The sequence below is a fragment of the Pleurodeles waltl genome, chromosome 9 (genome assembly GCF_031143425.1).
Source record: "Pleurodeles waltl isolate 20211129_DDA chromosome 9, aPleWal1.hap1.20221129, whole genome shotgun sequence".
Taxonomy (NCBI): domain Eukaryota; kingdom Metazoa; phylum Chordata; class Amphibia; order Caudata; family Salamandridae; genus Pleurodeles; species Pleurodeles waltl.
In genome coordinates, this window is record NC_090448.1 from 331599505 (window position 1) to 331618825 (window position 19321).

The window sequence follows — 19321 nt, forward strand, 5'->3', positions numbered from 1 at the left end:
GATATCTTCGTCCGGAGCTTTCACGGTCAGGGTGGTCCTCTGGATTCCCTCTGCAGGCATCTTCGTGGAGGGGTGGAGAGGTCATCCCAAGGTGGGCACTTGCTTTCAATTGCCTGGGGATCCACTCTAGTTGGTTGGGCACCCTGGAGATGGGCCGTGGGCATCTGGTGCAGAGTGGTCAAGACTCGTGCATTCGGAGTGGTGCTGGAGTCCTTGGGATTTCTTCTTGGACAGGGCCGCTGTCCATGGGAGTTCTTGGTCCTTTTGGGTACAGGGCAGTCCACTGGAGTTGGGCAGAGGTCGTTGGTCCTGCTGGATGCGTCCGTGTTCTTGTGCAGGTTCTTTTAAGCAGGAGACGGGCCGGTAGGGCTGGGTCCAAGTCAGTTGTTGTCTTCCTTCATCTCTGCTGGAGGTACAGCTAAGCAGTCTTTATTTCTTGTCAGGTCACCAGGAATCTGGTGAGCTGAGTTCAGGGAGGCCCTTAAATCCTAGATTTAGGGGCATTTCAGGGGATCAGAGGGCATTAGCCAATGGCTACTGTCCCTTAGGGTTGCTACACCCTTCTTACTGCCTTTTTGGGAGGGGGGGAACCTAACCCTATTGGTCCCTGTCCTCCAAACCAGGATGGAGGATCCTGCAGGGGGAGGGTCACCTCAGCTCTGGACACCTTAGGGGTGGTTCTAGCTGGGGTGGTCACTCCTCCCTGTTTTCCCTAATTTTCCCGCCGGACTTGCCACCAAAAGTGGGGCTTTGTTCGGGGGACTGGGTTGCAGGCAACTCCATTAACCCTTTGAGGCTCATCGCCAGGTGTTAGTTCTGCAGGGGGGAGGTGTGAAGCACCTCCACCCAGGACAGGCTGCTTTGTTTCTAACCACAGAGTGCTCAAAGGCTCTCAGCCCATGTGGTTAGAAACGTGTCTGAAAGTTGCAGGCTGACACACTCCGGTCAGTCCTGCACTAGCAGTTTGGCTAACATACAGGGGGATCTCTAGAATGCCCTCTGGGTGCATTTTTCAATAAATCCCACACTTGTATCAGTGTGGGTTTACTGTGCTGAGACATTTGATGCCAAACTTCCCAGTATTCAGTGAAGCCATTATGGAGCTTTGGAGCTCGTAATGACAAACTCCCAGACCACATACTCAATCAATATGGCTACACTGTACTTACAATGTCTGAGAATGGTCTTAGACACTGTAGGGGCATATTGCTCATGCAGCTATGCCCTCACCTGTGGTATGGTACACCCTGCGTTAGGCCTGGAAGTCCTGCTCGAGGGGTGACTTAACTATGCCACAGGCAGTGGTTTGTGGGCATGGCACCCTGAGGGGGGTGTTACGTCGACTTTGCCTTTTTCTTCCCACCAGCACACACAAGCTGCAAAGGCAGTGTACATGTGCTTGGTGAGGGGTCCCTGCGGGTGGCCTAATACATACTTTAGCCCTTGGGGACCTTCCCTAGCCACAGGTACCTTTTACAAGGAACTTAACTGTGTGCCATGGGTGTGCCAATTGCAGAAACAAAGCTACAGATTTTGTGAAAGAACATTGGTGCTGGGGCCTGGTTAGCAGGATCCCAGCACACTTTCAATGAAAGTTAGCATCAACATTAAGCAGAAAGTGTGTGTGTGTGGGGGGGGGGGTAACCATGCCAACAGTGGCACTTTTCTACACTTCTGTTTTAATAAGCTTCATGACTGAGGCTTTGGTGACCCCTGAGTTTAAGATCCTTTCTTGGAATGTCTGTGAGCTGAGAAATAAAATCAAACGGGGTGTGGTACTACAGTATCTCAAAAGAGACTTGCCAGAGTTAGTACTCTTTCAGGAGAGGCATTTACAGGGGAACGCCTGCCGCACACTAGACTGAGGGGGATACTAAATGATTGTCAACGCAGGATATATGAGGGTTGAGAGGAGAAGGCATACTAGTGCGTATATGTTTCCTCTTACCATACAACAGGAGTGGCCTGATCTCAAGGAGAGAAATGTTGTAGTGTCTGGACAATAGGAGGGCATTACACTCAACACTGCTTTGCTTTACATTTCCCCCAAACTGCATTAGTGAGCCCTTTCGGCATTTGCGTGCTCATTCACCTGCTTCCTCTGGGTGGGTTCCTCCTGGGTGGCGACTTTAACATTTCTTATGATGAGGAGACTGACCCCTGGCCCTCTCGTCAAGCGAAAACCCCACAAAGGTCTTATGTAGATTTCCTGGAGGCACATGGCCTGATAGCCATGTGGCGGGCCCTCAGTCCCACAGAGAGACAATATATATTTCACTCTGGGTCTCACAGGAGCCGGTCACATATTGACTACATAATCACTTCAGTTATGCTCCTCCCAGGCTTCAGAGAAGTGATACACCTGGGGTATTTCTGATCACTCCCGGGTCTGCGCCACTTATGGGATTACAAGGGGAGGTAATATTTGTAGAGTAGTGCTGAATCCCAGGTACCTTAAAGTGCCTTGTATCCAGGAGAGTCTTCGAGAAATTACAAAGAATTACTTTAAAGAAAATGAGGACTCTGTGACTTCGGCTCAGACACTGTGAAAGGCATTACAATTAAAAGGCATTAAAATAGTCATAACAGGTCAGGTTATAGCCCTGATGACTTGATATAAGAAGGGGGAAAAGAGCCACTCTAGATATAATCAAGGGTGAGAACCGTGAGTTGGAGTCCTAGCTAGTGGTGAGTGATCACTGTGACCTGTCTCACAACTTGGTGTTGAAACATAGAATTTAGGGAGGTGACCCACTTTCGAGCTACCCAACACCGCCTCTATGAGGCGGGTAATAGAGCTGGAAAACTCCTAGCTATGCTGTATAGGAGATAGGTGAGGTCCAGATGGATTCTTGAAATTCTAAATGAAGCGGGTGAAAGAGTTACCAACAGGGAGTGGCTTTGACTTTTGCTAAGTTCTATACCTGCGAATAATGCCCTGCCTAACTCAATCAGGTGGGGAATTCATGGAACGTGACCTAACGAAAGAAACGGCCGGGGCCATCGGGGAACTGAACACAGGGAAAACAGTAGGTCCTAATGGCCTCCCTATAGAAGTCTATAAGCTCTTAGCCTTGGAACTAACACTACTCCTAAACATGTTCCAGGAAAGCTGGCATACTGCCAAGAGATAATAGTGGCTACTATTGTTGTGATCCATAAGGATGGCAAGCTCCCTGCAGAATGTGCCTCGTATAGGCCCATTTTGTTATTTAATGCTGAGGTAAAAATACTCGTTAAACTCCTGGCCACACGCTTGATTCAGGTGATTTGCCCATTAGTACACCCAGACCAGTCAAGCTTTATACCAGGCAGGAGTACTGCGTTAAAGCTGCACAGATTATATGGGGTGTTGGGCTGCACTGATCGGATCCAGGAGAATGCCATCATATTTTCCCTGGATGCACGTATGACTTTCGACACGGTATAGTGGCCCTTTATCTACGTGGTGTTAGAGAAGCTGGGGTTCGGCCCAGGTTTACTTTCTTGGATCTGACTACTGTACTCTGATCCATTTGCCCAGATGGCAGTGAATGGGGGCACAATGGTTCCTGGGATCACAGGACTGAGGTGGACTGTGGACTGTAGAGTGGGAAGGCAGAATCACCCTCTAAGCAGATGACGTATTGCTGAATGTTGCAGATCCTGCCAGTTCCCTCGATCGGATTATTCAAATGTTCTCAGCATTCCGGAAGTACTCGGTTACACTATTAATTGCCATAAATATTGATATATGTTCTTAGTGGGACAGCTCTTACCTTGCCTATCGAATTGAGGTTCAAGTGGTGACAGGCTGCTTTCCTTACTTAGGATTTTTTGTTATGCTTGATTAAAAAAAATAAAGTCTTCTATGCACAAAATCTAGAGCTGCCACTGGCCAGTCTGAGAATGAACGTTGGGCATTGGAGGGCTGTGTCCCTGTTGTGGGTAGGGTAGCCCTCTTCAAAATATTGGCCCTGCCCCGATTCCTGTATGCGCTTCACAATACACCATATCCCGTTCCTTTATCATACTTTCAGGCCATAGATCGTGAGGTGCGTACACTTCTCTGGGATGGGGGTCCCCGTGTATTGCCCTACAGAAATTGACTGAGTTGGTTTGATGGTGGTATAACCTTTCCTGATATAAAAAAAAGTAGTATTGGGCAACTTAACTGACTGGTATTAATCACTGAGTCTATCTTCCCAGAGGCGGAGCCGGAGTACAGAATGGATAGACAATATGAAATCTGGAGTCCATCTCGGAGCAATCTATGGTGGCTTGGAGACCACAAGTTCACTCAGCCCTACTGCTACCCCTCTTGTTCTCCAGCACACTGCACTACATGAGGTGGGGTGGAAAGGCAAGATCACACAAGCCACCCATGCTTCAACACTACGTGGGGGGGAGTTCTGACTTGTCTCAATGAAGTGGTCAGGTGCGAACTGACACTATCATCAAAATGGTCCCTCCTCAATGTTTGTGAGGAAACAGATCCATTGTATTTTGTAGGTTTGCACCGTTTTGCGTCAAAAAGCGGCGCAAATGCGGCGCTAAAAAAAGTATAAATACGGGCCTTGATCCTCTTCACACATCAGGTTCAATCTTTTGTGAGCTTCATCTTGCTGTATTTCTGCAGCATCTCAAACTCTGCTATCCAGCCTCAGTTGATGTTAGCTTTTCTTTTGGATTAGTTTGGCATTTGACACATTTTTATTTGAAGGAGTCCTCAGATTTTGTAGTTAGCAACAATGTCAGGAGGTAAAGATCCTCTGCTACCTCCTGCTTCGCTCATGTTTACAAATTTAAAACAAGAGAAAACCTGAAACAAAAACAGTATTACAATAAATTACCAACATGATAGCTATCACTATAGAGCCACCATTTTGGAAAATGGCTGAAGGATTGCTCTGAGGAGTTATTTTCTGTCTCTATAAGACTACTTGACCCCCAAAACCTATTTTTGACACCTAAATGAAGTGTATAGGTCTCATAGTGACTGAAATATTACATCATCACTGCAAATTATCTTCCATTTTTAATAATGTTGTCCTGAAAAAATCGGGGTGGATTAGCAATGCCTACCCAAGCTAAATTACTTCTCTAATGATATAAAGCACAAATTAAATTCTGGACAGCAATTTTCTTAATCAAGGAGACAGGACTAACAAGGCAGGCCACCCACTTATCTTTGGGCCACATGAAGAACAGGTCTTTAAACTCCATACATATAATCCTACAATATTGCCACCACATGTTTGGGTGGGTATTGTTGTAATTATCTCCATTTATGCCCTCTGACATGTAATCCCTAGTGGGTTGCTATGAAATGGTAATTTACTAAAGAATTCATAGTATGTTGTTTGTTTTGGACTCATTAGCACAACTTGTATAATAATATAAGTTAACCTTACAAATAATTCTTCTGTTCAGCAATATTATGTGAAGTGTACTACAGTTTTAAATCATGCTTCTAGATAAAGCTTGATCTCATTACATAAAATAATATGAGGTAAAGTCTTTTATAAAGCATGAACATGACCCAAGAGTATCAGAGCGCTGTATATATGATTCGAAACAGAATCAAAGACCTGAAACATAAAAATGAACAACTAACAAAGAACATAAAATGTAAAACTATGGCAAGATATTGTAGCATAGTTTATTTAAGCATTCGTAATTCAGTTATGAAGCATTGGCACAAATTCTCCAAGATGTCTTTCTGGTTCCGTCGGTGTTTCAGATTGTTTCAGGTACCCGGGGAAACGTGTCTGTGTGCAATTCTACTGGGATGGATGTGCTTCTGTCCTGTATTACAATTAGTATCATTGCAACGGCCATGGAGACAGGCTAACCAAGACTTTGTGAGAAATCTGTTCACAAGGATCCTTTTCACATGTTTTGAAAATGTGGTTTGATGGGTTTGACCGAATCTTGGTGGTAGGAAATTCCATATCCTTGGAGGCTCTCTTGAAAAACTGCATGTGTAGGCTTTTTGTTTTCTGAATCTGAGTGGTTCTAGCCTGAGGGAGTTCACATTTCTGAAGTAGTGGCTGGCCCCTGGGATTCAAATATTTTCCGTCCGGTTGAGAGACCTCAGTGAGGGGGAATGTGGTCAAAGCGTCTTCTGCTTGTCACCAGTCTTGCTGCTGCATTGAGGGTTGCTTTGAGTGGAGCTATTCCTGACGTGAAAGGTTTGCACTGCTACTTTGAAATATGGTGGTGACAGAAATGGTTTCACTTTCATCAGTAGTTTGAGATGGAATGACATTGTTACACTGTTGTGTGCTAGCATATTCAGATTCTTATTCATTGTTATTCCAAGGGATTTGTTGATTCTATAATGGTAGGTTTGCAGTTGATGGTGTCTAGGTGATTGAGACAATCTTGGATGTGTGGGTACCTGTTATGAGGGTAGATAAGTAGGAATTCTATTTTCAGAGAGTTCAGCTTGAGGTTGTTTTGAGACAGATCTGTGTTTTGACTACAGTGTTACTTAGTTGGATGATGTTCTCTAGGGAGGATATATTTAAGTATAATAGTGTACTATGTGTATCATCTGTGTACATGTGGTATGCAAGCTTCAGTTGTTTAAGGATTTATGTGAGTGGCTTCATTTAGTGATTAAAAAGTGTGGGGGGAAATGGTTGACCATTGAGAGACTCCGCATTTCACTGGTGAAGCATTTGAGAGTGAGTTGCCTAATTTGATTTGTTGTGAACAGTTCTGTAAGAAGGATGCAAACCAGCACACATTCCTCAATAGCCCATTCTGTTTTCTAGCAATTCTAGTAGAATGTTGTGATAGACTGTCATACACCGATGAGAGGGCTAGGAGTATGAGTAGGCAGGATTTGTTGCTTCTAGCATCTTGAGGGCATCATCCATAATGTGTATGATGCCTGATTCAGTGCTGTGCCCTAGTCTGAATCCTGATTGAAATTTGTTGAGTAGGTTGCAATGATCAAAATGCAGAAACAATTGGTTGTGTACACATTTTTATAATAGTTTGGCCAGAAGGGGCTCATTTTACACCAGGCAAAAGTTGTTGAGGGCTGTAGGGCCTGCACCGCTTTCTTTTTCCAAGAAGAGTGCCACTTGCCCAATCTTCAAGCTGTCCAGGACAATGCCTTGTTTTAACAACAAATTTATGATACTGTCCATATGGGGGAGAAGACTTGACTGCTTCTTTAGTATTGTGGATGGGATAGAGTTGTTGAAATGTAAAGATGGTTTCATGGACAGCAAGGGCTTGTGGAACAAATCACTCCAGATTGCTTGATTGTTACTCTTTGGGTGTTTTATAGTTTTTTCCCTGACTGCGGATGGAGGCTCACCGTCTGAATGGTGATCATTGTCTGTAATGGCTCATAACCTGTCTTTATCAGTCACAAATGATTTTTCAATTCATTTATTTTTTGAGAAAGGAAGAGAAAGGTCCACAGTTTTTCTCTGAGTTATTGCTAATCTTGGTTACATTGTTTGCCCCTGTTTCTTGATAGACAATTTCAAAAACTCTCCTTGGGTGATTCCTTGCTATGTCGAGATGGGATCTGAAGTGTGATGCTTTTGCATTCCAAATGTGTTTTTTTTTTTTTTTTTTTAAGCTGTTCCATCAGTAATGTAGTTTGATTAGATGAAATGTTGCGGGTTCGTGTCTCCACCTACGCTCTGCATGTTTCAGGCTCATCCTTTCCTCATTTAGGCTGTGCTTGTACAAAGGGTTGGAGGATTTTTTTTTTTATTTTTTTTTGTCTTTTGAGACTGTGTTGCTACTGTCCCCATTATGTTTAATACCATTTGGTTATAGTGCTGGGTTGATTTGAGAACATTCTGGGTTACTGTAGGGGAAGTGAGGTTTCTCAGACAAGGTGAGGTTAGTTTCACCTGGTTCATGTTTTTGGTGTCTCTCTCCAGCATTTGTTTGATTTCTTGCCCCTTAGCTCTCTGTGTGCACATTCAGGTGAAGTATGATTGAATGATGATCACACCAGTCATCGGGTGTGATTGAGTCAATTGTCAGCGCTCCTTCTCTGGATATGACTAGGTCAACATTGGTCCTTTGTTATGTGGTGGGCTTGTGCAGCATTTGGTCAGGTTTGGATCCGAGAGAAATCGTTTTAGATTAGAGGCCTGCAGATCATCCTTATAGTTCCAGTGAAGGATGAAATCTCAGAAAATGCACTGGGGTGCACCATGGAGTGTATTGTAATTGCTTTCGTTACATGTTAAGTGAAGAGCTGGTTGTCTCATGGGGGTTGGTAAAAGAGGTGTACTTTAGCTTCTGATCCCTTTGCTGTTAATCTATCCACAGCAGACATCGAAGCCTTGCTTCTATACTACAAGGTTTCGATGTATGTTGTGGGTAGATGATTATGTACTTGTTTGGGCGGAATTGCATCATGCAGTGCGTGTGAATGTCCATAAGTGAGTAACAGAACTTGCAGTTAAGTGGAAGAAGTTGTCCTTTGGAGTTTTTGTATCTTGCACATAAGACTTCCGCTCTTCCAGGCATGTTGGGTCATCCTGATGTTTGTATTCACTAGTTTTAATTCTTCAATTGTTTTTCGATTTTGTGTTCAAGTGTGTTTATCTAGATGTGCCAGTATGGAGTCAGATTGTGTCTACGGGACATTCCACACCACCTGGATTACCTAATTCGTGGGTCTCTCTGTTCTCCTGTATGTATTGCCCTGGGTACTAGATTGTTGAACACCCTGGGGTCTGAAATTGGTGTTCAAGGTATTGTAGATGTCCTTCTGTACCCCTTAAGTGGCTGGTTGAGGCCATTATAGTGGGTATTTCCTCAGGTTTTATTTGTGATGTGTTTACTTACTAGCATCTTATGATAAAGCTAGATGTATATCCAGTGGGATTTCTGAGGGCAGTGTCTTGTGTTTGTTTTGTGGTGTGAGGGTCAAATCTAGTTGGGAGTCAGTGAACGTTATTACAGCTTCTCACGCTGTGATAAGGGTGGTGAAAAACATACTTTAGACATTTTTCCCAGAAATATTGTATCCAATATATTGCCTAAAAATCCCTTTTGCAAGTAGAATCTGCATGGAAAAAAAACAAAACCTATAATTTGGGTGGTGTCTGAAACATCAGATACCAAGTCCATCGAAAGTTACGAGTTTCTGTTTTTGCCAAGGCTGACTAGCTCGTAGCCGCTTTCAATAAAGAGACATTCATGCACTTAAGGCTCCCCCCTTGAACATGGCCTCAATCCCCAGCCACTTACAAGACTCCTTCCTCCAACATACCAGGGAAACCTACTCCTCTTTATAGCAGCAGTAAGTAACATGTTAAACAAAGCAGTGCATGACTGCTTATATACAACAGTCTTTAAACATGACAACCTATCTGTTTTAGAAAGTGTACAGCTATAGGGTGAATTCCTGTTTATAGGATCAATACAGTAATTTATGTTATAATAAATAGTAACAGTAATAGACCTCAAGATGCATTGTGATTGACATTGTCCACCATTCCTTTATAAGATACGTATTTTGTGATGTATGGACCCTTTTCTTGTTTCCTTAATCGAGGAATCTGAAATACACCAATTGGATTATGCCTATATTTCGCACAAAAGGGATGCAGAACTTAGAATAGTGTGCTTTATTTGTATTTCGCCAAAAATGTTTTATTTGAAATATATTGAAGTTTTCTTTTTCAATTCCTTTTTTTCTGGAAAAACAGTCATGACAAAGTTTTGCTTTACATTTCCTTGTACTGATTCATTCCTTTACTAAGCGTGCAGATGTGTTTGAAGTGATCAGATGCAGTGGTTTACATTGCTTTATGGTGAGGAACGGGTGCCTGAAGCACAGCTACGTTTGCAAGTGTAACATTATATAAAAGTGTAGGCTTAAGTGCTCCCAACCTCTGAATTCAGGGGGTGGAGCCTAATTTAAGAGTGTAAAATTGCTACTTTTCACTCATTGACAGTGGTCTCTTCCACCATTATGGACACTTCCCTATGATAAGTTATAAGCAAAAGTTTAAAAAGTTTAAAAAAAATAGTAAAGATATTTTGAATGTAAATATTAATGTAACTTAAAATGTTTATATTGAGTCTAGAACAAAATGAAAAAAAAACTACAAAATTATTGGCTTAATCTTTGATGAAATATTTAATTATATTGAATATATGAATACAAATATTTTTACGATTTGAATAAGGAACAAATCCAATCTACAGTAAAACAATTACATTTATTTAATATGTAATAAAACATAAGTTAAGTGAAATTATTTAAATTACTTTAAGCATTTTTTCAAAAAATAGTACAATCATTTTCACAATGTAAATTTTTTAATGTTTTTTAATAAACATTGGATTAAATTTACTTATATTTTTAATAAGTTAAAATAGGCTAAGTTAATTTAACATTTGTTTTAATGTGCTTTTATTTTAAGTCCCCGCTTCCATTCTTTTCAATGGGGAGAGGTTGCTGTACCTGTGGTTGTCCATTAATTGTGCTGGATTTACCCCCGTCCTGAGCTGGAGTACATTTTCCCTTCACATCCCCCCTCCCTCACATGCATTCTACTAAAATAGTTCCTGCACAAGTAGGTATACAACACAGTCTGGCAGAGATCATCGCACAAGATAGGAGATGCGAAGGTGTTGACCTCATCTTGTAGGTTAGTGAATAGTATTTTGTAGTATGTTAGTAGTACTATTGTAGTACTGTTTAATGTACTGTACTTCAAAACACAGTTTGTGAATGTCCAAAAAGGTTTTTACCTGATATGCAGGAAACCGCCAAATCGTTGACATTTACACCTTTACAGTAACGTGAATGCAAACTTACATTTCAAAGGTCTTTATTTCCTAAATAGCATGCCTGTTTGAGCCCCATGAAATACTCACTCTGATTTTTCTAATATGTTTCTAAAAAGGCTTTCAGATGTGTTTAAATTTATTTCTCTTTCAGGTTGAACTTTTTTGAAAAACAATAGTCATTATAAACATTTGTTTTTATGTGTTGATCTCCCCTTTGGTAATGTGCCCCAGATATGCCACTTTATCTTATCAGTTTCGATTTCTAATGTACAGTAAATACATAAACAGCTCATGAATACAATAGCACATTTAACAATACAATCAGCTGCTCAGTTGCAGTGGACACTGAACCTTTATTGTCGTTTTGAAATGACACCACGAACCATGTTAATACGTAAAGCCAACAACAGAAAAGCAGGCAAAACTGCTTTGTGATCTTGTCACATTTTTCACATGACGACATTAATGTCTCAAAGAGAAACGCATATATATGCCTCTCAGGGAAGGGGCAGGGCACCTTTTCAGAGGAGAATTATCTAATTAATTAGAGGTGAGAGTGTTGTAATCATGAAAAAAACTTGGGAATGGGGTTTTAAGAGTGGATTGTTGGAGAAGCATGTAGCCTAAATTCATGAAATGTCAGATGGGAGGACGTTTAATATGTGTTCTTCTGCATTACTACTTCAGGATCACTCCATTAACAAACCCTGAAGCTGATCTGGTAGAGAATTACTGCCGAAATCCAGACAGGGATCGCCATGGACCGTGGTGTTATACCGTGGATCCCAACACTCAATTTGACTATTGTGCCATCAAGCCCTGCAGTGAGTTGATTTATAGTGTTTTTACGCATGTTCTGTGCAATAAAATGTCTGTTCTTTTCTTTGTCTCTTCACCACTTTCCCTCCCTTTTATCTTTACACAAAATGTAGATTGACATGAAATGTATGTAAGAAGCCATTTTGCATTCTGTGTGAAATCAGGGATGGGATGATAAGGTATGTCTGGTACTGGTAAGATCTACAAGATAAAGGTAATTGATGCTTTTGTAGGGTAAAGTCACACTCAATCCCTGAGTTCTAATTGGTTGACACATTATTGAACAGTGCCCCAAGTAGAGTTGTTTTTACATGGAATCTTCATACCTTGAGCACCAAAAGGAATAGTGGGAAGAGGTCTGTCCACTGGGGGTGAAAAGAATATTGATTGTAATTGTGAAGGAATATCCTCCTTGCTGCTAAATCTACCCACTTCTGAGAATGGTGGCACATCTTCTGTGACAGTTGAAGTACCTGGGAGAGCTGCCCTGCAGCCCCCCATCGCTCAGAAAATGAACTTGCCTCTAAGAATCCCATGCAATGCGGACCTGACAATGTGTGATATGAAAAGCACTAATGAAGTAGGCTTAATTAGAGGTTGGTATCTGCAGTGTATTTATTCATGATGGTGAATTATCTTCATGCTTAAGCAATTTCTTAAGTGGTCTTCAGATTTACACCTGCAGTCCTGTTTTTCACATAGACACTGTCAGACCACTGTCTGTGGTCTGTTTGTACTGAAATGTACAAGAGTGGGCGCACATGCTGGTACTAGAGGGATACATAGTATCTTTCACATAGATTCTTTTATAACGCAGGACCTTCTATTTTAGTCTCCCACTGGTGACGAAGTCAGAAATAAACATTTGGCTTTGCGCAGTACTTTAAAAAGATGATTTATATGTTGCAATAGCCAAAACTATGCACAATCATGACTGTTCAGGTAGCTAGATATATGCAGATTAACTCAGGAACATATAATTAATCATGTTGTGTCCCATACACTCAATCCCTTGTGAATCCCACATAAATGTGGTGCAGTAACATTGCTTACTATCTCCAGCACAACCAAGTACGCTTAATCCCTCCCCATCAATGTTTATCCAAACGTAACCTACACCTACTCTGGGATGGTAGCGCAACAAATGGTAAGGCAGCATCCAGATCACATGAGCATACAAACAGTCATTAACCCCAAAGTGCCTTTAGGGTCCACCTGAGTTACAAGCTAAGCTTAGATTTCCTGTTTAGTAAATGGAAACTTAATGAATATGGCTGTGGAAACAAATATGACATGAAAACCCAGTGGGGTCTTCCATGGAGGAAAATTTGAGGCATGTTCTATAGACTGCCAGTTGACCCTTCTATATATACTTATTCTGAAGTTGTAACATGTGTTCCTTCATGATACCATGGCGACCTACTGAGTGATCGTAAAGTTCAGCAGAGTGGCTTATCATGGCCACTGAAATTTCAATTCAACTGCATTACCCTGAGGAAGCTAAAATGCGGTGAATGAAATGCTTTGGCTGCTTTTCTTTGGAGTATTGAAACAAATAAAGGCTAAGTTGGAGCAACGTATTTGGATGATTCTACATTTTCTTGAATTCCGTTGGTGCCCCACCATCTGTAATATATGTTCCTGCTTGTTGTGTCTTAGGACTGTTTACACTGGGATCCCTCATCCTGGGCAGACTCAATGAACGAATTACGTAATCCGTTGGAAAGACTTGGGGCCAAATGTAGCAAAAATTTGCTAGTCGCAAATGGGCCGAATCGCAATTTGCGGCCCTTCAAAATCGGAAATGGGATGCAAAAATCCCATTTCCGTAGTGCAAATTGCGATGCGAGCCATTACCGACTCGCAAAAATTGCGACCCCATTGTGCGACCCACAAATAGGAAGACGCAATTTGCGAGTCGCAATCCATATGAAAAAGCCAGTTGCAAATTGCGACTAGTTGCAAAAAGCCCATTTTGCACACCCAAATTACCATTAAGTCAGAGCAGGTGGTAACCATAACCAAAGTATAAAAGGAGACCCAGAAGGCATCTGGGTTACTCAAAATGGCTGAAATATCTGTGATAGCAAGGAGGAGGAGAGTCCACGCCGCACAGCAGAGGAGGAGCCAGAGTCAGGAGAGAGGATATACAGAACCAGGCAGACACTTTTCCAACAAACTGAGGAGGAGATTTATGACAAATACATACTCAGCAGTGCAGCAATATTAGAATTAATTGATCTACTCAGTCCGCAGCTTCAACGACAGACTGTGCGTGACAGCGCCATCCCCACACATGTGCAAGTGCTATGCTCACTGCACCTCTTGGCCTCGGGTAGCTATCAGGGGGTGATTGCAGTGGCAGGTGGGGTGTTGCACTCTCACGGTTCTTCAGATGTTTCCTAGACGCCTTACTCACACACATGTCCAGATACATATACCTACCCAGGAATGAGGCAGAAATTAACAGCGCCACGTTGGAATTCTACAGAATTGCCAACTTCCCACATGTAACAGGGTGTGTGGACGGGACACATATACAAATATTCCCTCCTGCAAATCTGGAATATCTGTTCCGCAATCGGAAGTGTACACACTCACTGAACATCCAGGTGGTATGTGACGCCCATTATGTCATCACTGACATGGTAGCCAAATTTCCAGGGAGTACACATGACTTACATTTTCAGGCACAGTGGGATACACCAACGCCTAGAACGTGGGGAGTTTGCAGAGGGATATCTATTAGGTATGCTGAAGACACCCTGAAGCCATGCACACAGCTCACTGTAGAAACCATCCATGCCCTGCTAACATTGTTAATTTTTGCCAAACAGGTAACAGTGCATATGCGCTACGACCATGGATACTTACCCCGTACCTAACACCCAGCAATGAGAATGAGAGGCGATATAACAGTGCACATAGGCGGACCAGAAATGTCATAGAGAGGACCTTTGGACTGTTAAAGACAAGATTCCGATGCCTCCAGAGAAGTGGAGGTGTGCTCCAGTATGCCCCAATAACAGCTTTCAAGATAGTTGGCGCATGCGCTATACTGCACAACATTGCCACCAGACGTAGGCTACATCTCACCCCTGAAGACCCAGATTCGGAGGATGCCGAGCAAGAGCTACCACATCGTCAGCCTGGGGATATAAGCATTGCAAATCAAGGCAGACAGACGGGAACACATTGCAAACCAATACTTTGGAAGGTATGTGGCAACTGTCACCACACTCACTAATGTCACACACAAAGAGCCCAGTTGTGAAGTGGATCCAACAAAACATTTTAATAGGTGAACCTAATAACTAAAGAACAGAACTGTTGGTAAGGGGCTGCACATGTCCACCCTCAATGAGGACACATTAACTGCATGTGCCTCATGAGTCCTGTAGTGTTTGGGTCTAACACCTCCTCCTGGTACGCCCAGCATAGCTCGTGCCAGGTGGGTCAGCAGACCCCTGATGTGCACTGCCACTCCGCAGTACACGTGTGTCTGTGGCAGATGCACTGCTGATGGTGGACCACTCCTCACTGTCCTGAGGGGTCTCAGCGTGCCCCTTGCCACCTGCTTGGCCTCCAACATGTCCACAGCGTGGCTAATGCAGCCCAGTCCCCGCGCCACATCCCCTGCAAAGTGGCCCAGGTCCATCCGCAGGCTCACGGTCCGTCGTGACAGGCCTGTGGTGTTCACTGCAAGACGGACAATGGATGCTGCCATGCGGTCGAATCTCTGCACTAGTTGGCGCTCACGGCGCCTTGCACTTTGTCTCTCAGCCACCAGTTCCGTCACCAGTTGGCGTATTGATAGTGCTAGGTCTCTGACATTGTCATTCAGTCTTGTGAACGGTGTGTTCACTTCTGCCAGGCCATGAGTGAAATCGTGTTCCATCCTCTGCATTGCCCCAGAAATAATCCTCAATTGCCTTGTTTGCAGGCGCTGACCAGATAGGAGGGATGCCTCAACTGCAGACATGGATTCCTCTCCTAGATCCTCCTGGGCCACTGCCTGGACCTGCACTCTGCGTCTGCGACGCGGTGGTGCTTCTGGCTCTTGCTGTGGCTGGGACCAGGTGTTGTCTCTTTCCTCCATGTCCACTTCTTCATCTGGAGGGAACTGTGGTGGTGTGGTGCTGGGCCCTGTATTGGCTGCTGCAGCCTCCTGCCCTGCCTGTGGCCTGCTGTCTTCACCCTGGATGGTGTGGCTGGTGGGGGTGTCTTGTGGGAGACCTGTGGGACATAGGGAACACACTGTCAGTATCTAACATGTTGTATGCCTCCTCATAAACATTTGCCTATATGCTGCCTACTTTACTACATTGCCCATAATGCACCATTCTGGTGGTTGCTAGTCTGGAATGGAGCTAGTCTGGTTGTGCATGCTGCTGTGTATTGGGTGAGTGCGGGTATAGCATTTATAGGTGTACATGCATGTTTCATGGTACTCACTTTTGGATGTCCGTTGCGCTGACGTGTCCAGTGCTCCCATTCCTGACACTGCCTCAGGGTCTGCTCAACCAATTCCTCCATGGCTGTGGGTGGTGGGATGGTGGATGGCCTCCTCCTGTGCCCCTCATCTCCCTGAGGCGCTCTGCCACCCTTTCCTTTGTCCTGGAGCGCAGGTCATACCACTGTTTTTTAATTTCTTCAATGCTTCTGTGGCTCACCCCTATGGCATTGATCCTCTCCTGGATTTCCTGCCAGATCCTCCTCTTTCCAATGTCTGGGACACTCGGGGATGCCTTTCCAAAGAGCTGGTCATGGTGCTGGCAGCATTCCTCTGTCAGCACCTCAAGTTCCTTCTCGGAGAGTTTCAATTTCCTCTTCCTTCCTGCACTGCCTGTGTCTTCCATGGTTGCAGCTGTTCCTCCAGGTAGTTGCTCAGCAGTTTGAAAAGGGTGTGGTCCTCCCTTCTCCCAGGTGTATTTGATGTCTTCCTGGCTCTGATGTCATCAGCAAGAGCCAGGAAGTGTTTTTCCAACTGTTTTGCTGCACCTGCATGCAATTTGCGGCACAGTCGCAATTTGCGACACCCGACTTGCAAATTGTGAGTTCGGTTTGAGCGAGGTCGCAAAAAGCGACCTCGCTAACAGCAGACTCGCAATCTGCGGTCCGACATCATTTGCGAGTCGCAATTTGATGTCGCTTTTTTTTCTTGGATCCCATTTTGCGAGACGGAAATTGCGAGTTGCAATGACTCGCAATTTCCGACTCTCAAATTGTTTCCTTCCTACATCTGGCCCTTAGTGTGGTTATTAACTGTTATAAGATAAGTTTAGTTTGAATTTTGTACGCTGATGTATAAAGACGTTTGCTACAAGCATAGTGTGTGGCCTGTTCTTGTGCATGCTCCTGGGCTGGGGAGGACATGACAAATGGTAACGTGTAGAAGATACATGCCCCGAAGAAACAAGATTGCTCTCCCTGAGAGTTTGCAAGGATACTGCAAACTGCTTGTGCGTGCCACATGTGCCCCCAACTGGTGCAAAGAAATCTGAAGTTGGTGTATGTGGAGTGCAAGCTCTGCTCCAGCCCATACAAGGCCTTGTGGAGAAGTTGAAGGCCTAGCAGAGAAGTGACATTGGAAAAGCCTGCCAAAACCTGCTGGCCAGGCTGAAGGTGCTATGCCACAATGCCGAGCAATCAGTCAGACCAAGAAAACGCAAAGGTACAAATAGTGAACTTTACTCACTGACCTTACAACCTTGAAAATCGGGTCAGGTGGCTCTAGAGAGAGAACAACTTGGTTGTGTTCACAAGGCTGTTGGTTGCTACAGTGCACTGCATTCTTGAAACTTTTGCCATCATTGGATACCGTCAAAAAGCAGAATATTGGTGCCAGATGGACGACATGGATCGAGACTTTCAATGACTTCCTAGATTCTCTGGAAGAAGTAAACGATGAGAAAATCATTAAATACTTAATCTTGCTGGTAATGGAATAAAAGACGTGATAAAGAAAATTTCAGACTTAGATAATGTCGTACCATCCGCTCAAAGAACCATTAGGAACTAAATTCAGTCCAATGCCAAATGTAGACTATAAAAGGTATATTTGCAATCAAGCGAGACAATAAGTTGTTGAAATTATGATGAGTTTTTAAGAGGCTTGATGTGCTTGTCAAACACTAAGTTTAGTGAATTTAGAATAATAGAGAATGTAGACTAGAAAACTAGGTGCCCCAGAGTCATTGATGGTTGTTTCTGAGACTCCTTCAGAAGTTGCATGTTGAGAGAGACGCTCAGTTTAGAAAAAGTACTAATGGCTGCCAGAGCAGAGGAATGAGTAGATTGACAGCCCGTCAACATGGAGCAGGAACAGCAAGAAATGAATCGTCATGGATCATAAAGAGTAAGCAACCACCAAGTAGATGCTCATAAGTCAACATCCTCATAGAAAGAAAGACTGTGCTTCTGATGTGGATTTTCATATTCACATGAAAGTAAATGTCCAGCCATCCGAAAGACATGCAAAGGTTGCAGAATGAGAACCACATAATAATGGTGTGCAAAGCAAAAGAGAAGCCAGTTACATCACAGCAAGACAAGAAAATGGCTGCTAAGAGGTTTCAGAAACGTTCTCAACACAACCACAATGACAAAAAGCAACAACTGCGACGGGTGGAAGCGAAATTAGGTAGATCATCATCAAGTTCAACCATCAAAAGTTCTTTGACATCACCGTTGAGTGACAGTAAAGAGGGTGAATGTGTATAGAACACTAATGTGCGACAGAAACAAGTGTCAATGAAACAAAATAATTCATATGGACATTGTCCCAAGATCAAACTAAAATTCAGTGGTCTCCCATAACCTTTGTAAGTGACAGCAGTTCATTGATTAACATCATGCCGGTCAAATAACTTAACAGTTTGTCACCTGTAGCATGACTTGAATTGTCAAATAGTAAAGTTTAAACATGGGCTGCTTCCAAACTGTTGTAGAGTTGAGGCCTATTTACAATGACCCTGCGGCATAAGAAGTTATCTGCAAGCCCTAATCCATGTTCTTCAAGGTACTTTATCCAGTGTTTCCGTGCTTAGCTTTGCAACTGCTGCTGACATGAGACTGATATCTATCAATTACAACCTGAGTATGCAATCTGACATAGTGAGTCCGTTCCGGTCACTATTTCATGGTCTATGAAGCCTCCAGACAATGAAGGTGCAACTTCACATTACTGCAGGTGTCTGGCCTGTTGCACAGCAAGGCTGCGAAATAACGTTTCACCTAGAAAAGAAGTCACAAATGAACTAGAAGCACTGTTGATATTATCAAGTGCTCTACTGGTCCCACACCCTGGGTTTCGCTCATAGCAATAGTGCCAGAAAAGGACAGTGGAGGTGCAGTGTGCATCTGCATGGATATATGCCATGCCAACAAAGCAATTGAGAGAGAAAGACATCCTGGTCCGCTCTCTGCAGATATGATCATGCGGCTGAACGGAACCAAAGTCTTCTCCGGTCTTGACTAGAACAAGGGATGCCATCAACTCAAACTGGAAAAAACTGTAGGTACATTACCACTTTTTTGACTCATGTTGGTTTGTTCACATACAAAAGATTGAGCTTTGGAGTGTTATCTGCTGCAGAAATATTCCAAGATTATGTACATAGAATAATTCTGCCTGGTATTCGGAACAACACGGAAGGAACATAAGGCTCTTAAAGGAGTGTGGCAATTATTCACAGATGCAGAGTGGCGTGAATTTAGCAAAACTCCTGAT

At 43.4% G+C, this 19321-nt stretch overlaps 1 protein-coding gene across 4 annotated transcripts in view; it reads left to right on the forward strand.

Annotated features, from left to right (window-relative positions):
- MST1 (macrophage stimulating 1) overlaps positions 1–19321 on the forward strand; it is a 355392-nt gene that overhangs the window by 208609 nt on the left and 127462 nt on the right. For all 4 annotated transcript variants that reach the window (XM_069206862.1, XM_069206864.1, XM_069206865.1 and 1 more), the window contains one exon: positions 11458–11594. In XM_069206862.1, coding sequence (XP_069062963.1) covers positions 11458–11594 — 137 coding nt within the window. The remainder of the gene's footprint in view (positions 1–11457; positions 11595–19321) is intronic.